This window comes from Diospyros lotus, chromosome 1 (genome assembly GCF_014633365.1).
Source record: "Diospyros lotus cultivar Yz01 chromosome 1, ASM1463336v1, whole genome shotgun sequence".
NCBI classification, from domain to species: Eukaryota; Viridiplantae; Streptophyta; class Magnoliopsida; order Ericales; family Ebenaceae; genus Diospyros; species Diospyros lotus.
The window spans coordinates 23,880,332-23,900,504 of NC_068338.1; the positions used below are offsets into that span (position 1 = coordinate 23,880,332).

The following is a 20,173-nucleotide window of genomic DNA, read 5'->3' on the forward strand; positions in this document are numbered from 1 at the left end:
CTTCTATTGGAATATTATCTGGTCCAACTATTTTACTATTCTTCATCTTAATGCTTGCTTTATTTCATATAACGGATACATTATAGGACATGTAATTCCTATCTTCTTTAGTTCCATTGAGTAACTTAAGAGTAATTTTCCTTCCATCTCAGTTTGATCACCCCCTCATTCAGTCATACCTTTTGATTTGTCTTTTATGCATTTTACTCGTCTCAAACCTTTTGTTTTTCTTTCTCCTACTTTATCTAGTTTATATATATTTCTTTCTGCATCTTCTGTGTCTAGTCATTGGTATAAATTTCATAAGCTTTTGGCTTTGCTTCACTAACTGCCTTCTTTGTTTTTTTTTACCAAAATATACCTCTTCAGGTTTTCTTCATTACGAAATGTATGTAAAATCGTGTAGCCAGCTCCCTTGGTTTTGATTTTTCCTTATACCTCTTCATTCCACCACCAAGACTCCTTTTTGTTTGAAGCTTTTCCCTTTGACTCTCCAGGACTATTTTTGTCATATTCCGAATAATAGTAGCCATCTCAATTCAAATTTGGCTTGCTTCTCATTCTACAGTGCAATCTATTTTGCCAGTTCTGTTTTCTTAAAAAGAGCTTGTTTTTCACCTTTTAAGTCCCACCGCCTAATCCTTGAGATTTGTTTTACGTCATTCTTCTTGCATTTTTTATTTGGACGTCAAGGATCATAAATCTATGTTGAGTAGTTAGATATTCTCTTGGTTTAATTTTACAATGCTTCCAACATAAGCAGTTCTCGTATTGTGGAAACTAGTTTATTTGGGTAGTTGATGAACCATTTTTATACGTGATCAATTCTTCTTTTAGTTTCTTGAATCTAGTATTAGCTATGATGAGCTCATATGTCATGATAAAATCTAAAATATCTTTGCCCTCATTATTTCTTTCTCCAAATCTGTAACTTTCATGTACATCTTTATATCCCTTCACTTCTTTGTCCACATGACCATTTAAGTCATTTCCTATAATGATCTTCTTGCCTCTAGGTACTCCTTCTATCAACCCCCGTAAATCCTAGCAATATTTTGTCTTTTATCTATTCTCCGAGCCAACTTGTGGTGCATATGTATTAACAATATTCATAGCCTCTTCTCCTATAACGACTTTGTCTGTGTAATAATCTTGTCTCTTTTTCTCTTCACATCCATTTCCCCATCCTTTAAAAGTCTTATCCATAAAAATCTCTCATATCAAATTTCAATCATCTCCTTCTATTTTTACTGATATTTCAAATTTTTATACCTTCTTCCTCCGTTACTGTCCCATGGATACTATGTTTGGATCAATAGAGAACCCTTTCTTTTGTACCAAAATAAAACTATGCTGAAAGAAAAAAGTTCAATGGAAATAGCATCTCGTGGATGAATCTTGAAGCAAGACATGTCTGGGTAAGCAAATGAAGCTTGTCATTTTGATTAAAAAGCATGCACTCCATTGTCCAAGAAGTATACCACTTGAAAAGAGGAAATGGGTCTTTGTCTTAACTTGTTTTCTGAGTCTAGGACATTTGTAATTTCATCTCTGATGACACTTTTGTAGTTAGCTGTAGTAATGGGGACAGTTATTCCCATATATTTTATTTTTGAAGATCAGATTTTTCATATTAGCAATGATTTTTTTTACCAGAGTCGGCTAGAAATTCATTTTTGCTCACCATATCACAATAAATCCCTGTGGATCATACCTCCTGTTTTCTTATTTGAGTAATTACATTGGCTTTATCTCTACCTAATATACCGGCATTTATGGAATTATACGCCTTCTGTGTGAATTTATTTATTAGAAGACAAGGGCATCTGTCTCTCAGTTGATTCATAATTTCACATTTTATTGAGCTTGAATTTCTTCTCTTTGATATCATGTTCCTTTTCTTATTTATTGAGGATGAGAATGATCATATTCTGTCCATTATGCAAATCTATATTTACTAAACGCATTTTAAGAGCCTTTAAGCTAGGAATGTTAGATAATAAGAGTTAATTGGAAATAATTGATATTAAATATTTGAATATTATGTCAGAATTCCTTCTTGTTCTTTTTTTTTTTCCCTGAGATATTCTTCTTTATATTGCAGGTTCACAAACATATCCGAATGCTACTTTTGGATGGGTTAATGTTAAAGATGTTGCAAATGCTCATATTCAAGCATTTGAGGTTCCTTCAGCCAATGGTAGATATTGTTTGGTTGAGAGAGTAGCACACTACTCTGAAGTTGTGAAGATATTACAAAATCTCTATCCTTCCATTCAACTTCCAGATAAGTATGTATCTCATTTTTCACTTTATATTCCAGTAATTGTCTTCAGAATTGAACTTGTGTAACAAAATTTGACTGTTTACTTGTTCTCTAATTTTATTCTTTCTTTCTTGAAACTGTATTCCTGGTCCTGTGTTCAAACATTAAAGGAGTTGAGTTGCAGCAAGTATTTGCAGTGCGGTTTTTGAATCTTGATGGGACCTATACTTGTAGTGGCCCATAATTTTGCTCCAACTAATTAATCCATTAGTTGGATTTTCTAGGAAAATTGGGTCTTCCAGGCTATCTGAAGAATACTTTGAATCAATGGGTGGGGCACGATTGAGTTAAGAGGATCTGTTGAAGGTTTAGGTGAGAAAAACTTAAGGTAATTCATGACTCGATATTGGGCATGAGGATGATCAAAGATATGAAGTTAGTAGGGAAAATGTAGGTGAAGATACGCTAGAGAATGTCTTTGGTCAATCGAAGATTGGGGCATGGAAGTCTTGATTGACTGAAGTTAGAAGATCGGAACTTGTTTCGCTCACTGGACAAGTTTGAGTGATTGAACCAAGGGTTCAGTCAACTGAAGCTAGAAGGCCAGGACTTGTCCTACACACTGGACAAGTTCAGATGTCCAAACTAGGAGGTTTGGACGACCGGACCAAAGGTTCAAACAACCAAATAGACATTGCTGAAACAACGGGTTTTGATAATCAGTTTGAATTACAGCTAGGTCTTGGACCGTGGGTTTGGGGAATTGAAAGTATGTCACTGGGACATCAATCCCATGGATCAACCAAACTTGATTTTCAGTCTACCAGGCCATGGCAAAAGTTTAAGATACACAAGATTAGTGTTTTAAAAAGCACACTTAAGCTTGCTTTAAGCCCAAATCTCAACTCCTTTAGAGCTTTTTGTGGATGAAGCCCAGTGACTTTTGAGTGCAGTCAAAGCAAGCTTAAGTTGCATTTTTATCTAAGTTTTGAAGTGCTATAAAGTGCGCTTTTAATATGGATTGTTGGATTTGCTTAAATTTGTGTTATGATGTGGTTCCTTTTATGGAATCCTTTTCCAGCAACATCTTGCATTTGATCTCAAAAAGATCTGAACAAAATTAGATATATATATATTTTTAAAAAATAAAGGCCTATTCTCTTTGCTATTTTTAGGCTGTTTTCAATTTTTAGTTTTCTAAAACACTCAAAATGCGTTTACTTACCCATTTTCAAAAATGCATTTTCCAAAACACAACAAAAATTTGTCCACAAAACTTAAAACGCTAAAATGTCGTTTTGGTTGTTTTCAGCCAAAACAAGCTCTTTAAGTCCAAAACGCAGAAAACACTCTCCATCCTCACATCTAGGTTCGACTCTTCCTTCTTTTCTCTTTTCTTTCTTCTCTTCTCTTCAAGGCTCGGTCGTTGACCACACCCGCCACCGCCATCACAATCACGAGCCATTGTCTACTGCCATCTCTCTGCTTATGACGGTCGACAACAAGAGGAGAGGCGGAGAGAGGCAGCTAGAAGCAAGGCGGCGGTGAAAGGAAGGCAGCGAAGGGAAGAGCATTGGAGAAGAAGAGGCGGTAGCGAGAGGCGAGGCAGTGGCAACGGCGAGAGGAAGGCGGTGAACATAAGAGGGCTGGAGAAGAAAAGGTGGTAGTGAGAGGCGTGTTGCCGACAACGGTGAGAGGAATGCGGCGAAGGGAAGAGGACTGGAGAAGGAGAGCAACGGGCCGCTAAGGAAGGGAAGAAGAGGAGAGAGAGGAAGAGAACAAGTGGATGGGTTTCTTGCGGGGAGGGAGTGGGTTTCTGCAGAGAGAAAGGGCCTTAAGACTCTAGATTCCAAGAAATGTTAGATTTCTGACGGAAGACGAAGAGTTAAGATTGAACTCTTTTCATCTTTGTAGTGAAGAGTAGCATATTCAATGAAGAGTTTAGACCTTCATCTTTTCTTTCTAATGATTTCTTTTTAATAGTTTATATTTTTTATGCTAATAAAAAGTTTGTACCCTTTATTTCATTTATGTGTGCTTCACTTTGCTTAAGCATGTGCTTAGGCTTCGCATTTAAGCTCTGCAGGCCTTTTGTGCTTAAATGCACTTAGTGCTTTGAAAACACCAAATGAGATTAACCACCCATGCTAAACAAGGTATTGTCCCAAACCAAAGGCACCGACTCGTCTCAAGGGTAGGCCAAGCAATTGGGCAGCCATTTAAAAACAAAAAAGAAATGCCAACCTGGTTGTGTTTAAAAAAAAGAAAGAAATGCCTTGGGAAATTGGGGAAAAATCAAAGGTTGTGACATAGCTTACCCATGCTTTTGATATTGGAAGCTGCTAAAGTCAGAATTATTTTGGTTTAGTTTTTCAACAAGCTTAACCATGCTTGTTCTAGTGGTTGAGATTTGGTAGCAATAATAACATTGCGCCTTTGTGATTGGAAAGTCATAGATTTGAGTTGACAGAGACAACCTATTTGCAAAGGGTAAGGTTGCAACTTGCATATAAGAAATGAGCCTCCCTTGACTTTACTGAAGCAGGAAGCCTCTTGTACTGGGAAGCCCCTAACCATACTTGTTTTGTAGAAGTTTTAATCATAGAGATGTCACGACCCCAAGGGAATAGGAGTAATTGTTCTATTGCTTGTATTTTTCTTTGTTGTACCTTGGGTTGTTGTAGTATTGTACCTACAATTAATTACTAACTAGAAGGATGTAACAGCCTATAAATAGGCTAAAGAAGTAGAGAATGGTAGCTAATGATTGAATTGAATTTTGTTTTTCCTCTCAAATTCTCTCGTCTCTATTTCATCTGAACTCTCCCACTTTCTTCTTTTATCTCCCTCTTTCTGTTCTGTTTTCCCCCTCCGTTATGTTCTTTCTCCCTCAATTTCCTCCAAATTCCATTCTAAACCCTAGGATCATGTCAAGAGACTATTTCAGTTTTTGTTGTTCTAATTCAATATCTGGTAGTCCTTAAATTTTGAATGTTTTTATATTCAAAGTGTTTGACCAAGGTGGCAATATGATGTTAAAAATTGGGGCCCAGGCTTGCGTAGTATAGGTTTGGGGCCTAAGTAATCAGGATAAGGGTGATGAGTGTAAAATATAATCCATATATGATTGAAGAGGGGTAGGGTTTAAAGTTCACCTACCATGAACTGTTTCCCAGTTTTGTGAAACTCCATTGGTACACAATTAATACAAGTTCACCTTTAATTTGTATTTCATTGTGTATGTTGAGAATTTTTTGAATTCCTATGTGGATACCCCAACCAAAGTGATAGAGATAGTATTTCTATAATCAATTCAATTCTAGTAAATTTAGCTAGGATATCTGACCTATCTTATTTTCTATATAAATGGAGTCGCATATCTGATATCAGATTGCAGTGGGGTGCATCAATTAGGGTGTAGTGTGGAGAGTGGTAAATCTCAATGAAATTGTGGGTTTGATTTATTGGGGTTTGGGGGTTGAAAGTGAGATAGTTTACCTCTTTTGCAGCCCATTATTCACATAATGAATTTTTTTCCTCCTTTTCCCATGGAAGTTGGAAATTTGCTGAACTATGCTAAATCTGTGTCTTTGATTCTGATCATGTGTAGGCATCACAAAATTATTTCTATGTTTATTTATTTCGCATTAAGTGGTATCAGTCTAATTTCCTAACAAGTGGTATCGGAACTAATTACCCAACAAATAATATCAAAGCATGTTTGACACAAAATTTTGGATATCGAAAATTTTATTTTTCTATTTTGAAGGAGATATGTTTTTTGTTCATGCGAGGCAACCCGATTGTCAATTCAGAAAACAATTAGGAAGAACAAACCTGTTTGCACCAGGAAGCTTCTTCACCATCGCTGCTTGGAATGTCCAATTGCTAAAGGCACAGAATTCTTGATTTTGGGATGCAAGCACTGAGACACATGAGATTGATTTTTGGGAGGACACCATCATCTAAAGCCAACACTAGTAACTGGTAAATCTCTTGCACTGGCACTGCTCACTAAACAGAAATGGATTGCCATCACAATCACCCCAATCGCCATCCTGCAACCAATTAGTAATGAAGGTTGTAGAACTTCCTCCACTGCTGCACACAGCCTTCACAAGCATGACACAAGCAATAACCAGAAAATCAAGCTTCTGTTTAGGAGAGAACCATGCCCCATAGAGAAAAGCCACGGCTGAGAGCTTCATTTTCAGTTTGCATTCATAGTTGACGAAATGAAACAGATTGCCTTCCACCATGACACCAGTACCTTCCGCTGGACTGGTTGAGGAGTAAGCATGCCACAAGTGAATTGGTGAAGAAGAGAGGCACTGCTGGAGTGAAGAACCAGACCATCTTGTTGCCGTTGTTCAGTTACCAGTGAACACCAACCTGATGGCAGCCCAGCTTGTCCAGTATTTCGTACACAACCTAACCTAGTCCAGCAACTTCTACCTCAGTGAAGATTTGCCTAGATTCAGTACCATAATTTTTTTGCGGTTTTGAATTTCAGAAAAGTCCCACCGCTGCTATTTTGCTTTACAACCAGAATTTTTTGGTTTTGAAGAGGTTTGCTGATTATTGGGAGAGGCCTCCACAAAATTAAGAGTTTTGGATAAGCCAACACAAAAGGATTGTACGACCTTCCAACTCTGTATTTGCTACCTGTCATAGCTACTACAAAGGAAACTGTCCGCCTATTTCTATCCCGCAAGTGGACGGATTGTGACAAGTAATATAGTGATAAGTAGAGTGTTGTACCCACGAGGACTAACTTTGACGTCTACTCTAATTGATTTAACCTTAACCTAACACACACATTGGTATAGCTATTAACAATGACTTCAATTGTAATGAAAACTAATTTACTAATAAAAAATGCAACTAAAACAATTTTTTTGATTCAAAACTCACAAAACTAAGACACTAGGGTTTGTGAATCTACCGTCGGCCTTCTATGATTCAATTGTTCATTACTCGGATCTTGTTATTCCTTATCTTAGGTTAAAAATCGACGATCTAATTACAACCAAAAGCCTCTCTTGATGGTCATTCGGTTCTATGTATATATATGAAATTAACTATCTCTAGTCAACCTTTGAATATATAAACATGCATTCAATCACAATGATCATCACAAAATGATTTCACAAGGCATAATAGTATCTCTACCTATTATAGGACCCTACATTATTTGCTACCATATCTAATCTGTATTGAATCTCTCGAAAGCAATACAAATCACAAATACGTTTCAATGGTGATCAAGCATCAAAACGACATTATGAACATAACAAACAATCAACCCAAATGAATAAGGAAATAACAAACTGAGTAACTTTAAATCAAACCATTAGAAGTTGAGGTTTCATCATTCACTCTAGCTATAAATACTTAGCGATGCATTCTTACAATCAAAAGAAAAAGAAAAAAGTCGGAATCCATAGCAGAGATTGAGAAAGAAAAGAAAAATACAACCCAAGAGTATAGTCTTCAAGTTGCCTTCTTTCACCCCTTCAATCTTCTGTCGGCTCTTCTTCCATCAAAAACTCCAAGATGGAGCCTTTATATAGCCATCCCTAGAGTTTTCGAGTCGTGCTTTGTGAAAACTCTCGTTCCCCATTGAATTGGATGAAGATGGGTCGAAATCGCGCTTTGAATTCAAGTTCAGAAGTCTACTACGGTATGCTTGTTGCGGCAAACTCGTGACCTCCAGAAAACAATTCCTAAAGCGATCTTATAGCGGTATGCATACCGCTGTAAGACCGTGAGCTCCAGAATTTAACTTTTACAGCGATCTTGCAGCAAAATGCATATCGCTGTAGGCCACTAGAGTTCTTCCTTAGCTTCTCTCTTCTTTGCCTTCCACTTTTTGCTCTTGTTCCACTTTCACTTTCTCCACCTCATTTCGAGTTGATAGCTAACCATGCCTTTAAGTTTTATTTCCACTCCTATAATGCATCAAAATCGTTCCTTTTTGTTCCATGTACACTTTGCATGTGATGTGTACCTATATGGACAATATTGAGCCCAAAATGAGTAGTAATCATGTTCATTGAATACTTAAATGCTAAGCTTGGACAACTAAATAAGAGTGCAAAATATATTGATTAGAAACCTTAACACCCCTGCCAGGAATGTTGTCGTTGTTCGTTAATTGCAGCATCGTCACCTCTAGGAACCAGCTTGAAACATCATTCATCAAGGTTGGAGACCTAGATTTGAAGTCTTTGTGTAAAGCAAGATCAGCCAAGTAGTTGACGCAAGTTGGAGTCTTTAATTAGGTTGATTTAGGAGTCTTTTTGATTTAGCTCTTCATTGGGGCATTTTAGATTGCCATTAACTCATTTGGTCTTTTGATATCCACAGATGACCAAGATTGTAAGTTTGGGTGCTTTAGGGTTTTGGGATTGTGAGTAAGTATCATTTCTTTTATAATCCGTTATTCACAAAGTAAATTTTGTTCCTCCTTTGTTTTTGTATGTAGGCAATTTGGCGTATCACATTAAATCTATATGTATCTAATTTTGATCATGTGTGGGTGTGTTACAAAGTTATTTTTGTGTTTGTTTATTCTGCATTAAGTGGTATCAGTCTGATTTCTTAACAAGTGGTAACAAAGCTATAATTTCTATTATTTTTCATACTTAGAGAAGTTAGTTTCTATTGGGTTTTATGCAGGTTCAACTTGCCCCAACCCATATTGAACCTGAACTTTGCTAAATTTGGTAGATCAGGGTAGGTTGGGTTTAAAACGGGAATATAGGGTTAGATGGCTCAAACTGCCTAGGGTTTAGGTACCCATTGCCATTCCTTAACTTAGGATCCTTTTCAAAAGGAAACTGGCATGCCCTAACTTGGATCAAATTTTTTTAGAGCATCTACTATTCACCTACCTAGCCCTTTAAGTCATAGCAACTCTTCTTATTGATAATAAATCTCAAAGAAAGGTGTTTGTCAATTGTTTAATTTAAATATATATAGGTAGTTGGGTTGCTTGTAAGTGAAGACACGCAACTAAAAGAGTCTCGGTGCTTACAAATATGTTTAGAAGTTTAGCTAGTGGCACAAGATTTAGAGACTCGCTAAAGCTCCATGATCCCCCCCTCACCCAAAAAAAAATAATAATAATTTCTCTTTGAGGTTATCATGGTCCTTTGCACTTTTTGCTATTATGCTTGTCAAATTTTCACGTCATATTGTTCAGATATTTATCTTCTAACCCAACATCAGCACTCATTCTTGTTATTTTGCTTATGGGTCTGATGGCTTTGTAGCTCTTTAGTACGAACAACCTAAAACTTTTGGCTTTTTCTTTAATCATGTGTATTGGGAATCTAAAAATGTTGTCTGCAGTGTTCTTATTAGCTTATTAAGAGGTAATTGTTCCAATCAGATGATTTGTCATCCTTTTTCTGTTAGTTTTGTCTTTTAAATATATTTTGGTCCTATATTAATCTCATTCACATGCATGTATATTTTATCAATTTTCCATTTCCTTTCCTTTTTTTCTGCTTTTTTCTGGTATTATATAGAATCAATTTGTTAATGCTGTAGGATATGTCTAATATTTTGGGAAGATATGTTTCATATGCATGATGATGAATTAGTTTTTAACTCCATAACTGTTTGAAGTGGCATATGAAACGTTGATTTAGCCAATGACTACTTGTCAAGAAAATAGCAGGGGAGAAAAACAAAGGGGGTTTTAGGGTTTAATAGATGCCAACATCACTTTTGCTATCTTAACATTGGATGATTGTAAGCATACCCTTAATATTTGATATGTAGTCAATCTCCTAGTCTTGGAGATTTTGCCTAAATCTCGAGGAGTAGATAATGCGGAGTGGATAATGCCATCCTAGCTTAGGAAAAAATTCAATGGCCAACACACTCCCATCCCAGCTAGCATGAGGTCCCGGAAAGACCTCAAGAAGGGGACTTAACTGTATCAAGTTGCTAACAAGAATCTAATTTATGTGGCTATAAACTGGAAATTGCTGATTCCAAAACCAGACCAGTATAGTTGTGGAGGGTGAAATCTTTCTTTTTTTTTTTTTTTTTTTTTTTTTGGGGGGGGGGGGGGGGGCGGGGGCACGGTACTGGACAATACTAGATATCATTTTGGATACAGCATTGAAAAAGTAATAATATATATTAATTATCTATCAAATAAGATATTGAATTTGCAATTAATATGATACACTTATTTGGTGCATATGAAATAAATATTACCGAAAAATTAATTTTAATTGTAACTGTTAAAGATACTCATCATGTAAGAATCAAATAATCTCATATCCAAATCAGATCATATCATATCAGTTTAAGTTTAGTTTTAGGTTAGATTTTTCTTTTTTCTGTTTATATCTTGTTAATTGTCTATAAATACTCTGTATTGTCAACAATTTTGTCATCAAATTTAATACAGTATATTTCCCATATTTCTTTTAACATGGTACCAAAGCCTTGTTGATTCATGTTCTGAGACTGATTATAACAAACCCACTTTCCCCTGTTTGTCTTTGTTTTTGTTCCAACTTAGTTTCAATAGGTTTTGTTTGCTCCTTGGGGTCTCGGCTTTCAATTTCTATTTAGTGGTTGTTATTTCAATCGGGTCCCTATCAGACCTGCTTCTCAAGATCATCCCTGCTCAAAAGTCTCTGTCATCAAACTCCAATGCCGATTCCAATATCGGTTCTCCAGTCAATGCTACTCACCAACCCTGTCACCGCCATTAAAGAAGCCTTCTGATGCTGCCCTAACACTTTCTGTCTGGCCGCATCACTGCATCGCTGTCATGACCTAAGGGTCCCATTTGTAATTTTTTTTTGAACTTTTGCAAGTGGACATGTAACTAACTGATCTGGGGATAGTGTGAGGACTGTTATACCCTCGCGTGAAGGCTGTAACCGCTGATGCATGGCCTATAAAAGGCTTAGATGCAAGAGGATGGGAATTCATTCACGGAAATAACATTGAATTCTTTCCCTCCAATCTCTTTCTCTCAATTCTCCCTCCAAATTCTATCTCTCTTTCCCTCCTTTTCTCTCTCTCCCAATTCTCTTATACTTCGGAAATTCAAGTCTTGATCCAGAGACTTGACAATTGGTATCAGAGTCGATTGTCCTAGGCTGTGATTTCGGATCAGTGGTTGATCATCGAAGGTGACTTGAACGACGGAATTCGAATGGCTAAGGGTACACGGACAAAGCAATTGGAGAATAGAATGGAAGCGATAGAGTTCAGTCTGACACAAATGCAGGACGCAGTGACATAGACCAAAGAGGTGGTTCGATCCATTAGGGAAGAATTGCGGGAGGACATGGCGGCTTCCTGAGAAGGGCATGATGAGGGAGTTGGCCCAACAGAGGGAGTCAATGGAGCAGCGGATTAGCAGTGTGATCAACATGCTGTTTGCACTTCCTCAATTCCGTTTGCTGTCGAAGTTTCCCCCTCGATCATAACCGAAGACGGGGACTTTAGGACAAGGGATACTTCCGAGGCCTCAAGGAGAAAGAAAGGCTGATACTGTACGCACTAAGGAGACATGCGATCAGGTAAGGGATTTGAATTCCCCTAGAATTAATCATAGACCCATACTGAGGCTAGAGATACCTTTGTTTGAAGGATCTAAACCGAGATGGTGGATCCGGAGGTGTGAGAGGTACTTCCAATTCTACATTATCCCTGAGAACTAGTGGATCACGCTAGCTTCGGCATATCTTAACGACGTAGCTGATTGTTGGTACCAAGGATGGTCAAGATCCAGAGGTATGGGGACGAGGTGGATAGACTTTGTAGAAGAGATGTGTGTGAGGTTTGGGGAGAGAAATATGGCCGATATAATCAAGGAGTTTAATAAGTTGAGACAAGAAGGATCGGTGACTGAGTATCAAGAGAGGTTTGAGGAACTGGGATCGCTAATGTGGAGTGCTCAACCCACTCTAACCAATCAATACTTCGTATCCAGTTTTATCAGTAGCCTCAAAGACGAGTTAAAATCAATGGTGAAGATGATGATGCCAGCCACGGTGAGGGAGGCAGCAGCGAAGACAAGTTTACAAGAGCTGACGCTCGAAGCCATCTTTAAAAAGAACAAAACCATGGCTAAGTCATTCCCTATGGGAGGGCCCTTTAGTGGAGGTACGTCGAAGGCTATGGTGCCTGTAGTCACTCCTGGTGGACCAAATGGGGGATCCAACGCGGGGGCAAACAGGAGTATCACTTTGGACTAGAGGAGGATGTTGGAGTTATGTTTTAGGTGCAGAGAGAAATATAGCCAGGGGCATCAGTGTAGGAGACAATTGTTTAATATGAAAGGTGGAGAAGGGAATGAAGAAGAAGAGCTGGATAAAGAGGAAGAAGAAGAAGGGAAGAAGAAGGAACCTCCACTAGATATACTGGAGGAAGAACAAGGATCGAAAGGTGGGGAGATCTCCTTCCACACCTTAAAAGGGGGACCTATGGGGAAGATAATTAAAGTCAAAGGCCAGGTGGGGAAAAAGAAGCTCATGGTACTAATAGACAGTTGTAGTACCCATAGCTTCCTCAATGAAGCTACAACCAAAGAATTGGGATGTAAGTTGACTCATACTAACCCTCTGTCAGTGACCGTAGCCAATGGACACAAAATGTATAGCCACTACAAGTGTGTGGGGTTCACTTGGATGATGCAAGGAAATGAGTTCAAGGCTGATCTAAGGATCCTAGAGTTGGGTGGCTATGATATTGTGCTGGGTGTGTATTGGATGAGAACGGTTAGTTCTCTAACCTTCGACTTTAACAGTTGGAAGTAACTTTGGAAATGGGCTGCAAACGACTAACCTTAGTGGGAAGTCTAGAACAAGGGGAGTGCAAAATGATCAAAGGAGACAAGCTACAGAAGTTGTTGGCTAAGAAAAAGGGATAGATATCTTAGCTATACTCGATACATGCCATTGAGAAAGAAGAATCGGATCAAACAGCTGAGTACCTACTAGAGGAGGGGGAAGCATCCCACGTCACCCATCAAGAGGTAACTACTTTAGATAGCTTGCATGTACTAATGGAAAACTTTAAGGACCTATTCCATGAACCTAATTCCCTACCTCCCCAAAGGCCCTTGGATCATGCTATACCACTTAAAACCTCATACCACTCCAGTTAATATTAGAAATTATCGATACTCTCCTACACAAAAGGCAGAGATCGAAAAACAGATCTCTAGCATGCTAGCCACTTCATTCATACAACCTAGCCAAAGTTCGTTTGCATCCCCTGTTCTATTAGTAAAAAAGAAAGATGAAACTTGGAGATTTTGTGTAGACTATTGCCAACTCAATTCACACACCATCAAAAACAAATTTCCAATTCCCCTCATTGATGACTTACTTGATGAATTGGCTGGGGCCAAGGTTTTTTCTAAACTTGATTTGATATCTGGATACCATCAACTTTAGATGAAACAAACAGACATCCCAAAAACTGCATTTCGCACTCACCAGGGCCTCTATGAATTTGTTGTTATGCCCTTTGGCCTGACAAATGCCCCAACCACCTTCCAAGCCCTTATGAACCAGATATTTACTCCCTATCTTTGAAAATTCATCCTAGTTTTCTTTAACTATATTCTCATATATAGCCCGAACTTGGACCATCACTTAAACCACCTTAAAACCGCATTTGAGGTCCTTAGAGCTAACCATTTGTATGTCAAGTTATCCAAATATATTTTTGCCAAAGATGAGGTGGGCTACTTGGGGCACATCATATCAGGAGGTGGAGTCAAAACTGATCCCAACAAGGTTATAGTAATGGTGGAGTGGCCTAAATCCCGAACGGTGAGGGAATTAAGGGGATTCTTGGGATTAACAGGCTACTACCGCAAGTTCAAAAGGCACTATGGATTGATCAGCCAACCCTTGGTAGAATTGCTCAAGAAAGAAGGTTTTTTTTGGATTCCCCAAGCAGAAGCAGCATTCTTAAATCTAAAGAATGCCATGACACAAGCCCCTGTATTAGCCCTTCCAGACTTCAACAAACAATTTGTGGTAGAGATAGAAAAGGGGATTGGAGCAGTCTTAACGCAGGAAGGCCTATCGCTTACATCAGCCAAGCTTTGGGGCCTAAACACCAAGGATGGAGTGTATACGACAAAGAGTTACTGGCTGTGTTGAAGGCTGTAGATAAATGGAGACACTACCTAGAGGGCAATCCTTTTGTAATCAAGGCAGACCATGAAAGCCTAAGGTTTTTCTCCCAACAAAGGCTGCAATCTCAGTTACAAAGAAAAGGGGTGTCTAAACAAATGGGGTTGGACTACACTATCCTCTATCGAAAAGGTAAGGAAAATGTAGTGGCAGACGCACTGTCTAGGAGAGAAGTCATAGAGAATGAGGGCCAATGTTATGGGATCACTGCAATGTTGTTGGAGTGGGTAAATGAGGTAGAGCAAAGTTATGAAAACACAGAGTGGGTGCAATCCCTCTTAACCCAATTGGCGGTGCAAACAGGGGAGGAAAAAGGCTACTTCCTATCAAATGGTCTCATTAGATTCCAAGGGCGCCTGGTGATAGGAGATGACAAGGAGTTGAAGGAGAAGATTTTGAAATCCTTGCACTACTCACCCCTAGGGGGTCACTCAAGTATCCGGGCCACCTACCACAAAGTAAGACAACTGTTCTTATGGCCGAGGCAAAAGAAGGATGTAGTGGATTTTGTACTAGCGTGTGAGACATGTCAACGGTGCAAACATGAGCAAGTACCATGCCCAGGTCTACTACAACCCTTGGAAGTGCTGGATTAAGCATGGGAAGGGATCTCCATGGACTTTGTGGAGGGCTTACCCAAGTCCAAATGTAAGGATGTGATATTAGTGATCGTTGACAGATTGACAAAGTTTGGGCACTTTCTCAGCCTAATGCACCCTTTCTCGGCACAAGAAGTGGCCTGGGTGTTCTTAGATTCAGTGATCAAGTTGCATGGAGTTTCAAAAACAATTGTGTCCGATAGAGATATGATCTTTACCAGCAATTTTTGGCATGAATTATTCAAGAAGTTGGGAGTGGGGTTGCACCTATCAAATGCTTACCACCCTCAATCCGATGGCCAAACAGAAAGAGTAAATCAATGCCTAGAAACCTATTTGAGATGCATGTGCTTCACCAAACCAAGGAGCTGGAACAAATGGTTACCACTGGCCCAATGGCGGTATGACTCCTATTTCCATAGTGCAATCAAGAGGAGCCCCTTTGAAGCAATGTTTGGATTCAAGCCACCTTTCCTCCCGGCTATAGCGAGTGAGACATCCAATCTAGCGATAGTGGAGCACTACTTACAGCAGAGAAAGGAAATGCTTTCTATTCTAAAAAGAGAGCTAACTAACTCCCAAAACAGAATAAGACAGGCTGCAGACAGAAAGAGGAGTGACAAAGAATTTGAAGTAGGAGACAAGGTGTTTCTAAAGGTGAAAAGATTCCTGCAACAGCCCTTCACACCCACATCGATATCCAAGCTCAACCCAAAATATTTTGGGCCCTATGTTATAGAGGCTAAAGTGGGGAAGATAGCTTACAAACTGAAGCTACCCGAAGGAATACAGGTGCACCTCGTGTTCCATGTTTCTCTACTTAAGAGATTCATCGAACTAGGAGCACCCACAAGCCGACATCTACCAGAGATCGAAGATGAACTGGAGGAACAAAGAGAACCCCGAGCTATACTAGACCGGAGGGTGGTTTACCAAGGTATTGTTCCTCTCATTCAAGTTTTGGTCCAATGGTCACACCTCTAGCCCAACCATACCTCCTGGGAATACCTCCCCGAGTTACTGAAGAAGTTTCCCAGAATGACCAGCCTACTTTGAAGACTTCTTGAGGACAAGAATGCTGTTGAAGGGTATGGGAGTGTCATGACCTAAGGGTATGCTGTTGAATGCTGTGGACATGTAACTAACTGATCTGGTGATAGTGTGAGGACTGTTATACCCTCACGTGAAGGTTGTAACCGCTGATGCATGGCCTGTAAAAGGCTTAGATGCAAGAGGATGGGAATTCATTCACGGAAATAACATTGAATTCTTTCCCTCCAATCTCTTTCTCTCAATTCTCCCTCCAAATTCTATCTCTCTTTCCCTCCTTTTCTCTCTCTCCCAATTCTCTTATACTTCGGAAATTCAAGTCTCAATCCAGAGACTTGACAATCGCTTCTCTTGCTGCCATGACTAGATTTGGCTGCTCTGGTTACGACTGAACAGCTGAACCACTGGCAGCTGTCTGTTGCCACTGCCTTGCCGCCATGCACAGTTATCATCTTCTTTCTCTCATCGCTGCCATTTGTCCCTCCAATTCTCTCCTTCTCCAGTGGGTTTTCCTTCATCAATGAGCTTTAGTGGCTCCGTCATCTTCTCCAATGCAAATCATGTCATCTCCACGGCCGATCATGTCATCTCCACTGCACATATCAAGACAACGAAGATGCCCAGATCCGCCTCTGCCAACCTCAACGAGGTTGGGTCTTCACCCAAATCTGCCTCCATTATCGAGCTCCAGTCATTGTCTCTGGTAGCATTGCCGCCACTCGGCTGCTCTTGCCTCATTGGTCACTCATCTCAACCCTTTCTCAGGCAAGTCTTCTTCCTCCTCACAACCACTGGGTCCTTGTTGCCAACTCTGGAGATTCATCGTTCACATCTGCTTTGTGACGCCTCTAGACATGCATCCGACGATCTGATCTGGTCTGGTCTTCTCCATCAAAACACACGTAGTCCTTGCTATGTGTTGAATTGGGTCCCCCCCACCCTTTCCTCTTCACAAGAGAGCAAAATCCAATTGCTGTGTTTTCGTCAAGGACACATGTAATCATCTGATTCAACCACATTATTGCTATACAAAAATCCTTGAAATGCCACTTCGTCCTTTGTTTGACACTTTCTTGCAAGCTGCAACTTAGTCTACTTTTCGGGGTGATGTCTAGATTGGTCACTACCATACAGCCATGTGTCTTTTTGGCAGTGCCTCTCTTGACTATGTGTCTTTCTCATAGTGCCTTGTATCGGCCACGCATCTTCCCAGTTGTGCCTCTCACCAGCCGTATTGTTGCTGCTTTTTCCAGCCAGGGCCGCCATCCATCATGATGTCTAAATCAGTGTGCAGCTACTAATTCATCAACTTGGTGCTTTCATGAATTGGATTCAAACTCAATTTAGCTAATTTCTTAAGCTTCTTCAGTTTGAGGGGGATGTCAAAGATAATCATCTTATAAAAATCAAATCAGATCTATCCAAATCAGAGAATATCATATCAGTTTAAGTTTAAGTTTAGATTAGATTTATCTTTATTCTGTTTAGGTATTATCTTGTTAATTGTAACATAATATCTGTATTAAATAAGTTATGAGTCTTATGACATTAATTAAAAAAATTATCTAACTCGCTTAGTCACTATTCTTTTATCAATCTTGCAAAAATAAACTTTATAAAATCTTTAGAGAAACTAATAATCACTGTATCTTTGTAGAAAAAGTATCAAAAATAAAGTAAAACTAAATTTTGCTCCCAAAAAGAAAGTAACACTAAATTAAAAAAATATCATATGAATTATAAAAAATAATTTCTCATGATATTGCAGATTTTATTTTATTCTTTTTATTTGTGGGTTGGACTAGGTGAAATCTAATTAATCAGTGGGGTTCCACGGCTCACCAAAAAATAAGAGCTTGTTCCAGACTTGGAAAGTGCCACTAGAAAAATGGCTTTCTATTGAGTGGAAACTGGAAAGTTATATTATTTTTTATTTTTTTATAGATTGAAAGCAATGTAGATTGTAGAAAGTAGGAAAAGAACAAAGATAATATAGAAATCAAAAGGCAGCAAAAGGAACAGAACACCACACAACTCAGGAACTGTCTTCTTCCCACACAATAGCTGATACTTCTGGAGGAAAATCCTATTGATTCCCCTCAAGGCCAGAACTATGTGAATCCATGATAGCAAGGAGGTGAGCCAATCTACTCCCCTCACTCAAGGTATTCCAGATGATTTTCCTGCTGAGGATATCTAAAATAACAAAAGCGCGCGCACGCACTCTCTCTCTCTCTGGGGAAAGGGGGTGAGAAGAAGACATACCAGTGCCTGAAAGTTTACAGGGGGCCATGCCCCCCTGCCCTTTAAATGCTCCACACGCTGTACATGTTCCTTGCTAACAATTGCACTTCCTATCACAACCCTCATCCTTATTTGTCTCCCTCAAAGGAAGTCCTTTATATCTTATTGAACCTTTAGCTACCAGCACAAGATTGGTGAAGAGTGACATAACTTTGATGGAAGATTAGAAAAGGACTTCTAAAAACCGTAAGCCTTTTTCCCTTAGGCATACATCCTTCTTCCAAGAACTCTTCACCTTTCCATCTTATGTAGCCTGGGCTTTAAAGGAAGAATCATTAGGAAGCCCCACATAAGCAGGTGGTAACAAACCTTGCTGTCTAAAGAAGCAGTCAAAACTTCATTGTTTGCCACTGTTCTCTCCAAAATAGTTGCTCTTCCCCAGGTTAATGCGCTGGCCGGAGACAACTTCACAACACAAAAAGACATGCAAGGCATATCATCATTTAAAAAGAGAAGTAAAATGCCTCTTGTTTCACCACAACAAAATCCCTCACCTATCCCTCTCCACCTGTAACTATCATAAGATTAAGAGCTTCACTCACTAGACCAAAAAAAAGGTGGTCAAAGGGTTGGTCTGTCCAAGGTAAGTTGAACCACAAAAAATGCCCCAATTAACTAGCATTGAAGATCTAATATTAGAGATACTCTTACTGACCATCTTTTTATTCGCCTTTTGTCAAGGGGTTTCTTTTCCATTTTGCCAGGTTTGTTGAGCGTTTGATTGATCATAATTATATTTGCTAATTAGTTGCACTATTATTTCACTCTGTGTTGACGTGCTGCAGGTGCGCAGATGATAAACCATATATGCCAACATTCCAAGTATCAAAGGAGAAAGCCAAAGGGTTAGGCATCGACTTTGTTCCCTTGGAAGAGAGCCTCAAGGAAACTGTTGAAAGCTTGAAGGAGAAAAAATTCTTCAGCATCTGTGCACTTTAACTCTCGGTGTTTTTTACCCCCTTTTAATGTAAGATGACGAGCATTCCCCTGTGGTGAAGACTGTGATCGGGTTGTGTTGTGATGGCTAGCCATTCTTGGCGATGCATTTACTTATCGGAAGAGCTAAAACCAAAATGGAAAAGAAAACTATGTAAAACGTTTTCTGATAAAATGATCCAATGGCTTTGTGATGACTGGTATATATCATGGCTTTTAGAATCTCTCTCCTGCACTAACTCATCATAAAAGCCTCTTCTGAACATGCGCCGGTTCTATGATATGAAAACCTCATAGTTTTAGTATCATCTTCTGCAGATAAGCTTTGGGGGTATTCTTTCCTATCTCTAATCGCAGTTGTTTGGATCTTCAACTTGATCAAAGGGAAACGAAAGTGAAGGAAATTGGTTATACAAATTCACTTTTTATGGTAACCAAACAGAGAAGGTTTTGGGGGTTTCTCCAAAGTTCAAAATTGTACTCCCATTTTTAATTCTACTTATTGTTCCGGACTAGGTATTAAAGTCATTTTTTTTTTCATTTTCCTGATAATTAGAGGGCGAGCTTGGTTGCAACCATAAAGTTGTCTTAATGTTTGAAAAATTACAAGTTTTGAGTAGTTAGAATAAAAAAGAGACTTTGCAAATAAATAAAGGGAAAAACGACTTTTTTCTTTTCAATGATTTCAAGATAGGGAGTTTTGTACTTTAAAAATGCTGGTTTCTCGCGCTATGTATCAGCAAAATCACATGTTGGGGCTGGCTGGTTGATATGAGTATCATCATCATTTGTGATTGCTCCTTTCCACAGGCTACCTCTCTTTTTTG

General features: G+C 39.0%; 1 protein-coding gene across 2 annotated transcripts in view; it reads left to right on the forward strand.

Moving 5' to 3' along the window:
• Positions 1-19,568, forward strand: part of LOC127807397 (phenylacetaldehyde reductase-like) — a 56,752-nt gene extending 37,184 nt beyond the window's left edge. For both annotated transcript variants that reach the window (XM_052345217.1, XM_052345226.1), the window contains 2 exons: positions 2,105-2,291; positions 19,196-19,568. In XM_052345217.1, the coding sequence (XP_052201177.1) occupies positions 2,105-2,291; positions 19,196-19,349 (341 nt within the window). In that variant the 3' untranslated portion in view covers positions 19,350-19,568. The remainder of the gene's footprint in view (positions 1-2,104; positions 2,292-19,195) is intronic.
• Positions 19,569-20,173: the final 605 nt, after the last annotated feature.